Here is a 15,528-nt window from a genome sequence, read left to right on the forward strand (position 1 = left end):
GTCTAGACTTTCCAGGAAAAGTCTGTATTTTTTCCTTCCTTCTTTCAACTCCAAACCTCTCACTTCCATATGCGTAGATGATGTCCCCAAATTTATTCAGCTTCTTTTCAACTGTTCCACTTAACCTTTCCAAAGCAAAGCAGAGATCTGTGTTTTCTCAGTTTCCTCACAAGCTCTTGGCCAATTAACTCTAGGCTTGTGTCTGTTCAGGTACTTTTCTCTCTTACGCTAGATCGTCTGACCAGGTTCAGAAGGATCATTAGGTTAATCACTAGTTGTATCTATGCAAGTCCTCCTCACATCTATAACAGGGTGCTGCTATCCTGTGAACTGTGGTTTGCTTCCTGTCGCTTGATTTCATTCGACTGACTTGACTGACTTCATAAGTACTGATCAATGCGAAGCCCTTCCACCTTCTCCCTCTAGCATTTCATTCTCCCTCTCATCTCATATCCGTTTCCATTCCTAAGTCTTTAACCGTATTGTTCAATGCTGAGTCATCTTCTGCCTCCGCTCTCAGACTCTAGGGATATTTTTCTCTAATTTCTTAGAAGCCTTGGGCAGGTGTCTCCAGCATCCTGTTTACCTTTGAAAACACAGAGCTGGATACTGCCAACAAGGGTAGCCAACCCTTGCCAGCTGCAACTAAAAGTAGTACAGTGCAATGACTGCACATATGACATAAACTCTTACCTCAACTAAGTGTTACCTCAACTAACATCCTGTTTGACATCAGTGGATGAACTTCAAATTTTTTTCTCATATTGCTTCAAAAGGACTCCAACAGTGTTCCATCAATTTATTGATCAGTCTCCTACAGCTGTGTCCCTTGTTACACTTTACCCTTCAATGCCTTTGCACTTAAACAGCACAACACAACGTCACTCAAAATACCCTCATAGCAGTTTTTAAAAGTAGCTGATGTCAAATCTATCCTAACACAACTGCAAATACTGTACAAGTATGGGCAGACAAGTTATATTACATATCCTCAGACCTAGTTTACGGTAAACAAACAATTACCTAGATATAGTGTTTTAACTTACAACTCCAAATCTCAGTTAATCCATGGTTAGGTACTACGTCACTAATTTATACTTTTAATACTTCACAATTATGTGATGGTTAAGTCAGATAGTGAAATAATGAAAGAATACTGCATTTACAGACCTGCATATCAAATTGTAAGTAAACTGGAGTATCAGAATTTGGGGATATACAAACAAAACCTGTTTGCCAGTCAGTACACACAGCATGTTATTCTTATTTACATGTATATATAGTCAGCACCGCCTAATCGGCATACTGATAATCAGGAATGTTGCTTAAATGGGATACAAAATCTGGGAGACTGTTCTTCCCAATGCTATTTATGTCATTTAATTGGGATGTCACTTCATTTAATTGGGATACAGTATTTTCAAATGATGAACGGAGATCGCTTTTCAGAGCAGTACAGGTTCGCGTAGTAGTGCAGCAAGTACGTGACTACACTGCGACTTGCACAAATTGCATAAACACGTTGAACTCTTGGAGGAGGAGTCTCCTGTGGTTTCTCAGGCTGCTGTACAAAGAAAGTTGGCATGTCAACATCACAGGTGTTATTAATTTTGTTTAGGAATAAAAAAAAAATTTTTATGAAATCGTATTTTAAATTATATAGTAAAGCAGTGCTGACGGTAATTGTACAGTAGGTGATCTTGTTCGTGATACTGATGCTTCTGTATTACAGCCATCAGTAGTACATTTAAGGGTACCTCCCTATCAAGGGTACAGTAATTTCTTACTGCAGTTTGAAATACACTAACTCCAGCTGTTTTGACAGCATAAACAAAATCCAGTAAGTTCCCTAATGGTGTATATTACACCTGCAGTGTTTAAAGCTAGTGAAACAAATAGTCCAATACATATAAGCAATTCATTTGTAGATGATGGACAAAGAAATGGGAGTAATCCATATCCTTGTAATGGAAGCAAATAGCAATTACACAATTACTTGAAAGGGCATTTTTCTATAAAATTATATTGAAGTCTTCAACAAATCATGACCACTATGAGGTCATTTTAATCTTAATAGCAACACTCCTTTATTATGGTGTATATTACCAGACTCCTGGAATTTGGAATGAAAGCACTTGCCCCTTCCAGGAGTCTATATAGCTTAAATATGGCCACTTATTTGTTTTCACCTGTTGATGTCCTGTCTCGGAATTCTTCAAGCTTCATTAAAGTGGCAGAGGTCAACTCTTCCAGCTGCAAATCTTGGGGAGGCATGAAAAATTCTGATAAACTGTTCACAGTTACCTTAAAAAAGAAAAAATATATATTAAAAAAATATGCAAAATTACAAATTGTACCATTGCCAAATAGTTTTTTTTTTCTGGTACAATAAGGTATTATTGCTATTAAATCTCAATAAAAAACTATAAAATGTGGAATTTGCTTTCATTGTCCAGTCAATCAGAGATTTCAGTCCAAAATACTTCAAAGCATTAGTGCATTCAATATACCTCAGAATGTCCAAAAGGTATTTTTTATTATAATTATTCAAGTAATCTGCTGGTTTTAACTTACTGCATCATACACAATTTCCAAAGGCTGCGATTCAACTCTTAACCTCTGGTCTGCAGATCCATCAAGAGGATTTGTTTCAAATAGAAGGCTGAGGAGAGGATTCTTATTCTCAACTTTAACACTTCTTGAGGTCAGCAGAATTGGGGTTGACAGATTCTGCGGCAGTCCAGTAACTTCAAATGTGCTTATTTTAGCAGACAGTCTAAAAAGTAAAATAGTATGCAACAGTTAAAACAAAATAATTGTATTTGCAATTCAGAGCCAATGCATACATTTTACAAATTACTAAATATCAATGTATGAAACAAATGTCCCAGATTTTTTTCACCACATTTAATTAGTATTAGGTAATACAACCCATAATAAGAGAGACATAATACGTTTCAGTCTTACTTGACTGCTTGTGCTCCCGGTCTCTGAGTCAGCATTGTACTTAAATCAAGAATAGAAACTTTTATAATTTCTGGCTTGCCATAGTCTTCTTTAATTGAAAAAGACATGCTTAACAGCTGGAAGGAGAGCTTCATGGCTTCAAACTGAAAAAAGCAATACAACAAAAAACAGACAATATTCACAAGCAAGACCAGGGTAAGAATCAAATGCAGATATATGAAGATGCTTTGGGATGCCATACATGGAGGGTGCAACTGTATGGGAATCAATTGCTATTGCCGTAACTTCGCATAAAGTGTAACTATATACTATATACACTGGGTTTCGTGGAAAATGTCCATCTTGCTGCGTTTGGCACAGTACATCATGCTGGGGTGCACAGCGGGTTGCAGGTCAGTTGCTGTGGACACTTTTTTAAATTGTGTAAACTACATCAATGAACAATCCCATATATCTCGACTTTTATTTCACCACTCCATAAAACCTTTGACCAGAACTTGTATCCATTATTCAAATGCAGTTTTGCAAACTTTAAGCAATTGTCCTTGTAACGTTTTCCTAAGACTGGCTTTTCTCTCAGCCTGCAACCATTGAGACCTTCACCATGCAATGCTCAAACCTATGAGTTGAATTGACATTTCTCTCGTTATTTCCCTCTCCACTCGTATGTGGCCTCACATGCCAAACACTGATCTGATCTGTGAGCTCATCAGCTTTTTTTAAGTTTAGAATTGCAGGAGTTCTGCACCATTCTGATCCTAGTTTTATCTGCAAAAATAAACTTCAAATTAAAATAAATGCTGCGCCATTAATTCAAAATACAGAAAATGTCAAATATGCAATTAAAAGTTTTTCAATTTGCCCTAATTTATCTGCACATGTTATTGTACTGGGAAAAAGCAATGCAGAAATCACAGGAAAAGGGAGGAACATTAATTAGTTCCATAACACTGGTTTTCAAAGCAAGAGTGGGAAGGTGAAATCACTTCCTTTTACCTGATGTAGACTGTGGTGGGGGGGCTTGTATACAGGAACAGAAATGATGGGGGTTAAAAAGTACTGCTTTAGTAATTACACAGTAGAAATTTGTATACAAGTTTATTCTTTTGATTTGAAGCCAGCCATGTCTTCTGTGGCAAACTCCTTTATGGCTGCTACAATCACGTGATATATACGAAATGTAGAAACAAGTACCCCTGTTGTACTTATTACTGTATTTTTTATAAGAATTTGTTGATTGACAAGACAACTAAAGGAAAAAAAAAAAAACTTTCCACTGCCCGTATTAAATGCTACTTAAACTGAAATGCTGTTTAAGAAAAATAAAAAAAACTCAACATTTAAATTAAAATAGCATTTAATATAAGCACTGGAAAACTTGAATATATATTTTTTGCTTTAGGTCGTCTCGCTGTCAATTAACAAATTAATTTAAAAAACACAGTAGCTTACCTTTATTAATACAGTACCCAAGAAGGAGGAGGGGGGTATGAAACAAATCCTAAGGAGAATTCCTAAAAGCTCTGTGGCACACACCGCTGGAAAAATAAAAAGTTTATTTTCACTTCAAGCTGCACCACAAGATAACCATGGTATACTGTGCCGTGCCTCGAAGCACCACAGATTTGCAGTTTTCCACGGAACCCACCGTACAGTATGCAAAAACACACCTTCCTTACTGTTACTACAATTGTAGACAAACATAAATAATCATTTTTAGGCATGCCCAAGAATGTATAGCTTTCCCTATCAGCCTAAACGTGGCAGGGTCTGCGGAGTATGCTGCTTTATTTGGATTAAAAAACCACAGATACTGCAGCATTGAAAAGAAGTGCACACATGAAGAATTTATGCTTGCATGATTTCAAATCCCAAGTAAAAGTAGCAGTTCATATATTTGAAACTGTAAATTATAAAATACATATTAAATTAGGATTCCTTACATCTTTTGGCAAGGTGGGATCAACAGCAGTTTCACTATATCCAATGGCCTTACATAATTTTGCTTTCTCCTCAGGGGTCATCAATTCATCAAATCCTGAAACATTGTTATAAAGTGCATATATTAGTAACACACAAGACTACCCCCCCCCTTGTCCTGGAAAAACTAAAAATAACACTGCACTGCACAACTGAAGTATAAACTTAAACAATGTGTCCACTATTACTGGACACTTGCTAAACAATTTATTTTATAGGACATATAAAAGAATAAAAGTGTCCTCTCGCGCACTTATTCAATTTGTTTGGCCAAGATCAAACATCACCTCCAGATTTGGTTTCTTTAGCCTCCTGCTTCTCTCCTGACCAGTTCCACATCCATCCAAGCCAGCCTCCCGATTCCTCCTCTTCAACTTTCACCCCTGGTCTGTAGATTTTTAAACCGGCCTTTGAAGCCTATAAAATCAAGAAAATGGAACATAAAGTATTTTATAAAACAAAAAAAAAGGAACAAAAGTACACAATGTTCTATTAATGCATATGTACCTCCATTTCTGCTTGCTGTCGTGCTAGTGTGATATTAAATATATCCAACGTCTTTTCTGGTTCCTAAAAACACATGTTAGATAAGAATCAAAAACCCAGCAGTGTCGTTCAACAGTTTTCAGGAAACAAGCTTAGAAGCCTCCTTAAATATGTAAACAATGTTAAGCTATCCAGGACACTATACCTTTAAAATGTCTTAGATTTGTTAGTTTGCAACTACTCTTGGGTGATTATATATTCAACATAATAGCATTATAATATAGCTGCATAATATTAATAGGTTCAACATATTAAACAATACAAATCAAATATTTACACACCTGGAGAAGCTTAAAAAGTTCCTCAGTTGGCTTCTTGGTTGTTATCCTCATTTTATATAATTCTTTGTACGTCCTTACTTTTTGTCTGTGCCTCCTAATGTGCTTCCATGACCACATCTCATGTCTAGGTTTAACATTCACTTCCAAAATGCATGTTGTGACATACTTCCACCTGTTCCCAAAAACAAACACATACATACATACATACATACATAAAAGCAAAACACATGACTATTATATACATTCCGAACAAAATATATGAAAAAAGTAGTATCCGATACAATAAAAGGTTAAAGTGTAAAACTACTGAGAAATATGGCTTACCACAGCTTTGCATTTGAGTGGACAGGAACTTCTGGTCGGAATTTTCTGTATGGCAAATTCCTAGACATCATATCTACTGATCCAAGAAGCTCCAAGATGCTGAGGTACTGGAAATAAAACATTATATGAATAAGAAAAAAAATAAGCAATTAATAATTAAAGAGAATATAGTATTACAGTATCATAACAGAACCTTTAGCCCACTGCATGTTAAAAGTGAACAAAGAATGAAATTATCAGGGGTGTAGCCCAAGTAAAGTCTGAACAAATGTGGCAGACAAATCTAAAGGCTATATCTTAGATACCACTGACTCAATCAGATGTTACAATAATAATAATAAATAATTAAGTACTGGTATGTCACCAGGACACATGAAAACCTCCTACACAGCCTTATGAAAAGAACATGCCTATGCCAGCAATGCTAGACTATGAAGACTTTATACTTTAGATATATAGGGTTATAGAATTCACACACAAAAACAAAATTGCACGGACTATAGTTTTACAAATTGCTGAAGTTGTCCTTATTATTGTAGAGGTAGTTACCTATCCTGCCTGCCTCATTATCAATCATTGTTGTTACATTAGCATCTGCTGTCAGTTTGTTCCTTTAAATTAAACGCTACCTTAAAAGGAGGAGAATCTTTCTTAATATTTTCAAATAAATGAAATTAGTTGCCAAAAAATAAATAATAAAAAACTATCTACTGCGTTATCGCATAGCTTCACAATTCATATTTTGTTTGGCTGTTTGTCAACAGTTTAAAAATATGTACATTAATAAATACATCTTAATGCCTCTTTTCCAGACATTTGGCTTGTTTATACACACTAGATGATAAAGGCAATACTCCCAAAAGGAATACGCTAAACTTTCTGGTATTATTTTACATGTTTTATATTAATTACATTTAGTAATACTGTAAGTGGAATCAGCACTGATGCTAACAGAAGTGCAAACATTCAAAAAGAAGCTAAATAATTCTCATTCAAAAAGTACAACTGAGTATATTTTACTTGTGGTCTGTTAAGCTCTATGGCGACCTCTTGCAGGTTCACGTCCAAGTCAATTTTTGGGGAAGAAAAGTCAACATCTGAACGAGGGTTCATGCGAAGTTTGGCTTTGGCAGAGATTGGACGAAATACTGAAAAAATAAAGATACAAAACATGAAGTCACTCTGCTTGTGAATTGTATATATCTCCAAACTATTACATCGATTAATCACACCTGTTTACTAGTGATATACAATTGTATTAAAAAGACAATTACAAGTAATACAAAGTACTAACATAATGCTATTGTAGCCTGCCGACCGGTGAAAGTAAACATCATAACCCTGGTTATAATCATAACCCTGGTTCCAGCTCCAATATGCCCCACAGGACAAAGCGCGTGGAGCTGCCACTCTCGATCAGACTGGAAAGGAAACAGGATTGGTATGGAGCGTAACCTTTGTCCTGGCTTCTGCAAAAAGTAAGCAAGATTTCTCAAAGGAGAGTGCCTGCGTCTTACTCACCCGCTTAGCGGAGGTGATTGCAAATGAGAAATACGCTTTAAGTGATAAATGTCAGCTCAGCTGAATGGAAAGGCTCAAATGGAGGCTTCATGAGCGCATCAAGCACCATCTTAAGCCTCCAGCGAGGAACAATATCTTTCATAGGCGGCTGAAGCAGACGACCTCCTTTTAAAAATTGCCCCACCAGGAAGTGAGCTCCTGGAGAGCACAAGTCAATCGTGATATGGCAAGCTGAAAATGCAGCCAGATGGACGATTAACATAGAGGGAGATTTCCCCTTATCAAACAGGTCCTGCAAAGATTTCAGTATAACTGCCATGGGACAGGTCGTGGGTTCAAGACCTCAAGGTAGGCACCACATCTGAAAGACACCCCACTTGTACCCGTACTGGGAATGCGCTTACGCTGCTCTGGCATTTTGCTGGTTGTTAATAACCCTATTGGACAGACCCAGTAGGCTTAAATGCTGCCAATCAGGTGCAGCCTCCACGGCTGGCTGCTCAGAAGCTATAATCAGGGCTGAAAACCACAGTCTCCCTGGCCAATAAGAGGCTACTAATAGCACCCCGGCCCAATCCTGCCTGGTTTTCTCCAGACACAGTGGGAGCATTGCGAGCGGTGGGAAGGGATATAATGGTTTTCTTGGCCACAGGTGTGCCAAGGCATCCATTGCCAGTGGGTCCCCGCCTGTTATGGAGTTCCGGAGGGGAGAGTCGGACGATTCCTGGGAGGCAAAGAGATCCATCTCCGCTCTCCTAAATGTCTACCAAATGGGGCTCACTACCTTGGGTGTAGCCCCCACTCTGAGACGCTGGGAACTTCCCCCTTAAGGATGAGGGCCACTGCCCAGTTTGTCACCCCAAGCAGGTGTACTGCCCGTAGCGCAAGGTGGTTCTCATGCACCCAGAGCAACAGCTTGCAGGCTATGTGATTAAGAGTGAGAGACCTGAGGACACCCTCGTGGTTTATGAAAGCCACCACTGTAGTGTTGTCCTTATGGACAAGCACATGTCTCCCTTGAACCTCCTGCAAAAAATTCTGCACGGCCAGATAAACTGCCTGCAGTTCCAAAAGATTGATATGAAGACTCTGCCAAGGGGGGGTTCACACCCCCCTGTGCCCCTCTGCCATTCTACACATTCTTCTGGTGATGCTGTCCAGTGCTACGCCTAGGCATAGATGGGCAGGCTGGTTCCATCAACAGAGCACTTTCAGACAGCGACGTGACACTCAACAGGCGGCCGCGGTTCAATGCAGGCTGAAAACCCATGCTGATGAACCAGGCTTAGAGAGAGCACATGCACAGGACACACAATGGTCTGGGGGAAGCTGCTACCATCAAGCCCAGAAGTCTCTGGAACATCACTACTGTGAGCTGAAAAAGCTCCAAACAAGCGTCTGTCGGACAACAGAGTATGGAGAATAGAGTGGAGTGCATGGACCTGGACTCCACGCACACTCAGATAGGAGGCTATCTGTGAAGGTATAAGCTGCCTCTCTCTGAGCAGGATGGCGGAACCTATTATGGCCTCCATGGAGAGCAGCCGCTGGCCTGTCTCGAAAATCGCCTCCGGCAGTGCCAGTCTTTGAGGCTACTGGGCCCTAGGGTGCCAGTTTGCTGCTGGCTTACATACCAGAGGTGGTTGTTTGGAAGCAAGTGAATCAGGTCCTTTGTGGATTCCCGCGCTGCAGCATCCAGTCCACTGCAAGAACGAACTTATGTCCTGGAGTGATCAGGGTATCCAACAGCGGTGCAGGCAGCTACCAGCACAGCAAGGTTTTTTGAGCTTAAGACAGCTGGAGCAGGTTTTTCACCAGATGCTGCTTGTCCAGCTGTTGTCGTGAGGGCCTGTGGCTTGTGAAAATGGACCACAGTAACTGTGACTGGTAGGCTACCAGGATACTGTTGCAGTTCCCTAACCTTGCAACGAACGATTGCTTGTTTGGGAAGGCAGCGTCCTTGGACAGCTGGACCAAGGCAGCAATGGTCGCCTCAACTGGCGGAAAAATGGGTCCTGTACAGGTTGTCCATCGTACGGGAAAAGCAGGAGTTGTTGCCGGATGGTCCCAGGAAGATTGGCTTTCATGGAGGAAATCCGGTTGAAATGGGTGGGGGGGTATGGGAAAGGTGGTAGGCTCCTCAAAGATGTATGGCCTTGTTTTTGCTGCTGTAGGACAGGGTACCTGCAAAGTTGTGGTAGTTGTTCTGTCCTGAGACTGGAGCATCAGCTCCTGTTCGCCCTCCTCCTCAGGAGGTGACAATGGACAGTATGTCCTCTTATGGCCAATCTGCATTTGCAGCCCTGTGGGGGCCCCCCCAAGGGGGCAGTCAGTGCTGGTGGTACTGAGAGGTCCTGCAGCAACTGTGTGAGGATTGCTCCCTGTTGCCCAGATTTTCTCTATCTGCACCGAGCCTGGCAAATCGCCTGGAATAGCGACTATTGATCCTCTTCCGGGAAGGAGAGACATAGCTCAAGGAGGATGATGAAGGTGGAGAAGATGGTTTTGAGTCTGGGCTAGTTTCCCGGGTGCATTGTATGTTCTCCCTTGGCACTGAGCCATGGGGTGCAGACGCAGCAACCTCTCTAAGAGAGGGTGATGGAGAAGAGCGCTGTGCAGGAGTCAGAGATGCAGCACGCTCTTCAGAGCTGCGGGACAACCTCATCTCCTCAGTGAGCTTGGAGAATGGGGCACAAAACTTGCAGAAACTGCAGTTAACTAGCGCCTCCTTGACATGCTCTGGGCCCAGGCAGGAAGAGCAACTGTTGTGCATTTGTTCCTTTGGCAGATTGGCCTTGAATGTCTCACAGGGATGGAACCCGGACATGATGCAAGGAACAAGCAATGCAATGTACAGTTCAATCTGCGTATATATAAAAAAATGGCCAGGCGGGTCAAGACCCGAGCGGAACCGGCACCGGGTTGGTACTTGTGCAGAACCAGTTTAGTACTGGTTTGGAATCTGGTCGGTTCGGTACCGGTTCCGACCTGGTGCTAAAGTACTCTACCGGGTCGTGATTGGAAGCAGCCGCCTGGTAGCAGTTACTTCGAGTGGCAATGTACAGTAAAAGCCAATGGCAAAACCACTCGGTCAGTACAAACATAAGACTGATGGAAGCTTGCTTGTCAGAATAAACTAACAGCCTTCGCAATGGTGATGCCAACAGCTGTTCACCAAAGCAGCATCGAGATACTCCAGCATGCTCTGGCTTTTCTGTTCTATACCACATCATGGATCCTTATTACAGTGTTACCTTTTTGACAATGTGGGCAGCAATCCTTACATTATCAGTGCACTAGAGCTGACATTTTGAAAAAATGCTGAAATATAGTTTAAAGTTATAAGTGTAAAAAGTTGTCAGGATGTTAACAATAAATAAGAAAAATTACAGGTCCGTTATTTAAACAGTTGTAGCAACACCTGAGGACGGGAACACTATTTTTCGGAACCCTGCTACTAAAATCAATCAATTTAATTTTTTTTTTTTTTTTTTAAATCGATCAAAGCCTGCAGGTGTGATTAAGCAGGGCAACTGCTCGAACCCCACAGTCCACACAAACGGTTTGAACATTTCCAATTTATATATTTAAAACAACAATTGTTGCTACAAATCTACTATTTCCAATGCAAGGAATGACAATTTTGCATTTAACACATTGTTATTTCTTAAACAACTGCACCATTAACAGGGTATTTAAAAACAGCTTTGTTGAAAAAGTAAACATTAATATAGTGCAATACAAAAAAAAAAAAAAAAATCAGCAAAATTCCCAGCTTGCTACTTACTGAAATCATAACCCTCTGGAATCAAGTTATGCATTGCAACACCATTCTTCAAGTTGCCCTAAACATTAGAAATAACAAAAAATAGTTCAATGTTACAGTATCTGCAAAAATTGACTGGAAGGATTTGAAAAGACAGATAATATCACTTTGGTTAATGTTACTCTACTTAACAGCAAGGAACTATAACAATCATACAATTGATTTCCACCTCATTTCATATCACTTAAAAATGCCTGCATCAACTGTACTGTAAACGACAAACTGGTGGTCACATGATCACCCAGCTTGACTCGTTGAGATCAGAAGTGTGTGTTCAGTATTTTTTTGACCATTGCAAAAGTAAAAAAGTCTCAGACACGAAAATATGTAAACAAAGCCATGAAGACTGGCTTTGTCTATATATCTGAAAATGGGGGGGAACCCCCCCACCCCCCACCCCCAGAAGGGTAATGGTTACATTTCTATTTCAGGCAACCCTTTCAAGTACGAAATGTAGCTATTACTGAATGGGATACAATACCCAAGCCGTCGCAAGGAAAGGACTTTCAGCGCCAGCAGATGTGCTTAAAATGAAAATAAGCTGCCTTTAGCATTCTGGCTGAAGACCAATTGAGTGCCCATGGCATATGGTCCACCGTACAGTGAGGGATGGCCCTCATGCTGTGTATAACCTTAGCATTTAAACACCACTATGTATAGCTGCAGGAACCCTTTCAAGCACACAGTTTTAGCAATCGCCACAAGGGTGAAAGTCATGCCATACAGTTGTAGTCAAAAGTTTACAGACCCCAATATAAAATTCTAATTTCTAGAAATTTCTCAAAAACAAATTATAGGAAAAATCTTTTGTAGCAAAAGATCTGCTTTTGTGGATGATGAAAAAGTTACAAGAAATAGATATTTCAGCAACTTTTTTGCAAAACTCCAAAAATGCTAATTCAAAAGTATTTATACCCTGACAAAGAAAATTAAATTAATAGCTTGTTCAGGCACCTTTAGCAACGATAACCTCTTTTAAATGATTAGGATATTTGTTAATGATTCTTTTGGCATGATTCTTTAGTGATTTCTTACCATTCTTCAACGTTCATTCAAATTCCGAGGACTTCTCTTGCGCACAGCCTTTTTCAACTCATACCAAAGATTCTCAATCAGACTTACATTGGGACTTTGACTAGACCATTCCAGAATCTTGACTTTATTCTTCTTTAACCATTCTGAAGTAGATTTTGCCGTGTGCTGTGGGTCGATGTTGTGTTGGAATGTCCAGTTGAGCTTTAAACCAAGTTTTGTAGCGGAGGGTTTTAAATGGTTGGTCAGTATATTTTGGTATGCTATGGAATCCATTTTATCATGTATTGGAACTATATTTCCTGTGCCATTAGAGGAAAAACAGCCCCATAGAAGGATATTACTACTGCCATGCTTGACAGTAGGTTTGGTGTTCTTACTTTGTACGCGTCACAAGACCATCTCCAAATTCTTTGCTTGAGAAATTCTTTGTTGAGAAATGTTTTTTTTTTTTTTTTTTTTTTTTTTTTTTTTTTAAACTTGATAAGTTCTATTACCAGTGGTGTCCATTAAATTTTATTAAATTTACTGCCTCTTTGCGCAAATCTCTGGCAATCACAATGATGCAGACCAGATGCTTTGGCATGAGCTCTTTATATTTGGTATGCAGTTTGGTACACAGTATTCTATGATTCTCTAAATAAAAGTTCCACTACAGATGATGTCCAGTCAATATTAACTGTTTCAGTGCTCAAAGTAGAAACTATTTTGGTTGTGAATTCATTTATTAGGACACGACAAACAAACAAGACCTTTTCATTTAAAAGTAATGAATGTATATTATGTAACCGATAGCTTACCAGGGCTTCATCAGAGCTGTCATTAGAATAGAGTTCCGAATTTACGTTCCAGTAAGCAAAAAGATTATCCAGCCGTACAAGCTGAAAAAAAAGAAGACATTATAAAAAAGTATTTTAAAACCAATAATGAAGCCTAAAATGTTATAACCCCCTTTGGCATACCCCCCAAAAAAATTAGTTTACGCTGGATACATCAGCTTGCATTGTTTGAAATATACAATCATTTTATTTTAAATTAAACCCTATAACTACTGTACCTTAAAGAACAACTTGCTAGATTCATCTGGAAGACATGGGTTCCAATTTCGATCTGCAGTCTGCAAAATACACATACAATTCGATTCAAAACCAAAAAGGACTAAGAATCTCTGGACAATGTTACAGAAATGTCATCTCTAATGGTTTGTAAACATGAAGTAAAATAGATACAATAGGGTACATGCAAGGATACACGCAAAGTGATTTGTGGGTGCAAATCCCCGTAATGCTGCCGTAAATCGTGTTTAGCAGCCGCTAAAAATGCAGCATATAAAAATAATGGTGTTCAAATTTGTTCAAATTTGCACTCTGATATCACTAATCCATTAGTTATATTGAAATGCATTCAAATGAAGAAAAGAGTATGGAATTGGATGAGATCTGAATACTAAGCGAGCACAAACATAATGTGATGCAAGGATTTTGCTGCCTTTTCTCCAACATGTTTTTGGTTTGTATTTTCTTGCGCTATAAATGTCATGCAGCGACTACCGCTCTATGTACCAACTCTGTAAATGTGGCTGCTAAACAGACCAATGTCTTCATCAGACCTATCATAATTGCGGATCATTATTTGTGCAGGTTGAGTAATTTGCATTGATCATAAAATGTAATTGACTGGCCACAATGCAATAAGAATTTTGCATCTATACTTGCATCTACCCCAGTATGTGAAAAAAAATGAATAAATACAAAAAATTATACACACAGACACACACATATATATATATATACATACATATATATATACACATATATATATATATATATATATATATATATATATATATACATACATATATATATACATACACACACACACATACATATAATATAATCATATATATGTGGTGTGTGTATATATATATATGTATATGTGTATATATGTATGTATATATATATATATATATATATATGTATATATATATATAAAACATATATGTATATATATGTATATAATATATATATATATACATACATACACACATACACACACACACATACATATATATACATATACATACACACACACACATACATACATATATATACACACACACACACATATATGTATACACATACATATTACACACACACACACGTTATGTAAAGAAGTGGGTAATATGAAAATACACTACCTGTAGACTGAGATTTTGAAGCGACACACCAAATGACAATGGACTTTTAGGATTAGTGATCTAAATAAAAAAAATAAAATGCAATTGATTACTGAGCTATTATTATGACAAAAATTTGAAGTTACGTAACCCTATACATATTTAGCTACAATACATAAGTGAAAAACTTACGTCATCTTCGTATCGAATGTGGATGTTTGAAATTTTAACCTGCAGGTTTTTAATGACCTGAGTGACTAACTTTTCAATAAAGGTGTCTTGTTTTTCTTCTTTTGGTTTTTCTGTGAACAAAAGAAAGGGTTCCTTATTAAAGTACAATCACTATTAACAGGGGCTGTCTAAAACCCCTTTCTAAATTCACACACAGCTGAGGGAGACAGAGCTGCAAGACTGGGACATATCTTTAGTTATTCACATTCACAAGGTTCATGACCTCATTACTGCCTCAACTGGGGAGTCTAATGAGGTACAAGGGGCACTGAGGGGAGAGTTAACAATTGCCACTCAGCACTTCTTAGGCTTGGCTTAAAGATTTTGATGCACCTCCAAATAAAAATGGAAGAGCTGTGGACGTTCACCCTCTTGAAAAACCTGACTTCTGCATCATGTCCGATTTTTAAAGAGCGTTGCCAATACTATGTGCTAATTTAGAACTGAATAAATATCCCATTCCTGAATCTATTTATTTATTTATTTATTTTAAACCTATTACAACAGGTACTGTATTTCACTAAAAAAAGGTGGAGTGCAAAGACCTAGAAAATACACTAACATATAACTAGGGCTTCGGATTTTCAGTTTTAACCGTTAAAACCCGATAAAACCCAATAAAACACCCCCAATACAAAATAAAA

General features: G+C 38.6%; 1 protein-coding gene across 3 annotated transcripts in view; it reads right to left on the reverse strand.

The window, feature by feature from the left end:
* The window catches only part of vps13a (vacuolar protein sorting 13 homolog A), a 123,581-nt gene that overhangs the window by 82,370 nt on the left and 25,683 nt on the right, over positions 1-15,528 (reverse strand). For all 3 annotated transcript variants that reach the window (XM_041255980.1, XM_041255972.1, XM_041255989.1), the window contains exons 6-19: positions 14,846-14,955; positions 14,675-14,734; positions 13,535-13,594; positions 13,278-13,358; positions 11,407-11,464; positions 7,119-7,246; positions 6,099-6,205; positions 5,775-5,946; positions 5,455-5,517; positions 5,235-5,364; positions 4,911-5,005; positions 2,968-3,110; positions 2,575-2,776; positions 2,190-2,304 (exon numbers count right to left, since the gene is read on the reverse strand). In XM_041255980.1, coding sequence (XP_041111914.1) covers positions 2,190-2,304; positions 2,575-2,776; positions 2,968-3,110; positions 4,911-5,005; positions 5,235-5,364; positions 5,455-5,517; positions 5,775-5,946; positions 6,099-6,205; positions 7,119-7,246; positions 11,407-11,464; positions 13,278-13,358; positions 13,535-13,594; positions 14,675-14,734; positions 14,846-14,955 — 1,524 coding nt within the window. The remainder of the gene's footprint in view (positions 1-2,189; positions 2,305-2,574; positions 2,777-2,967; positions 3,111-4,910; positions 5,006-5,234; positions 5,365-5,454; positions 5,518-5,774; positions 5,947-6,098; positions 6,206-7,118; positions 7,247-11,406; positions 11,465-13,277; positions 13,359-13,534; positions 13,595-14,674; positions 14,735-14,845; positions 14,956-15,528) is intronic.

This window comes from Polyodon spathula, chromosome 1, assembly GCF_017654505.1.
Source record: "Polyodon spathula isolate WHYD16114869_AA chromosome 1, ASM1765450v1, whole genome shotgun sequence".
Lineage (NCBI taxonomy): Eukaryota > Metazoa > Chordata > Actinopteri > Acipenseriformes > Polyodontidae > Polyodon > Polyodon spathula.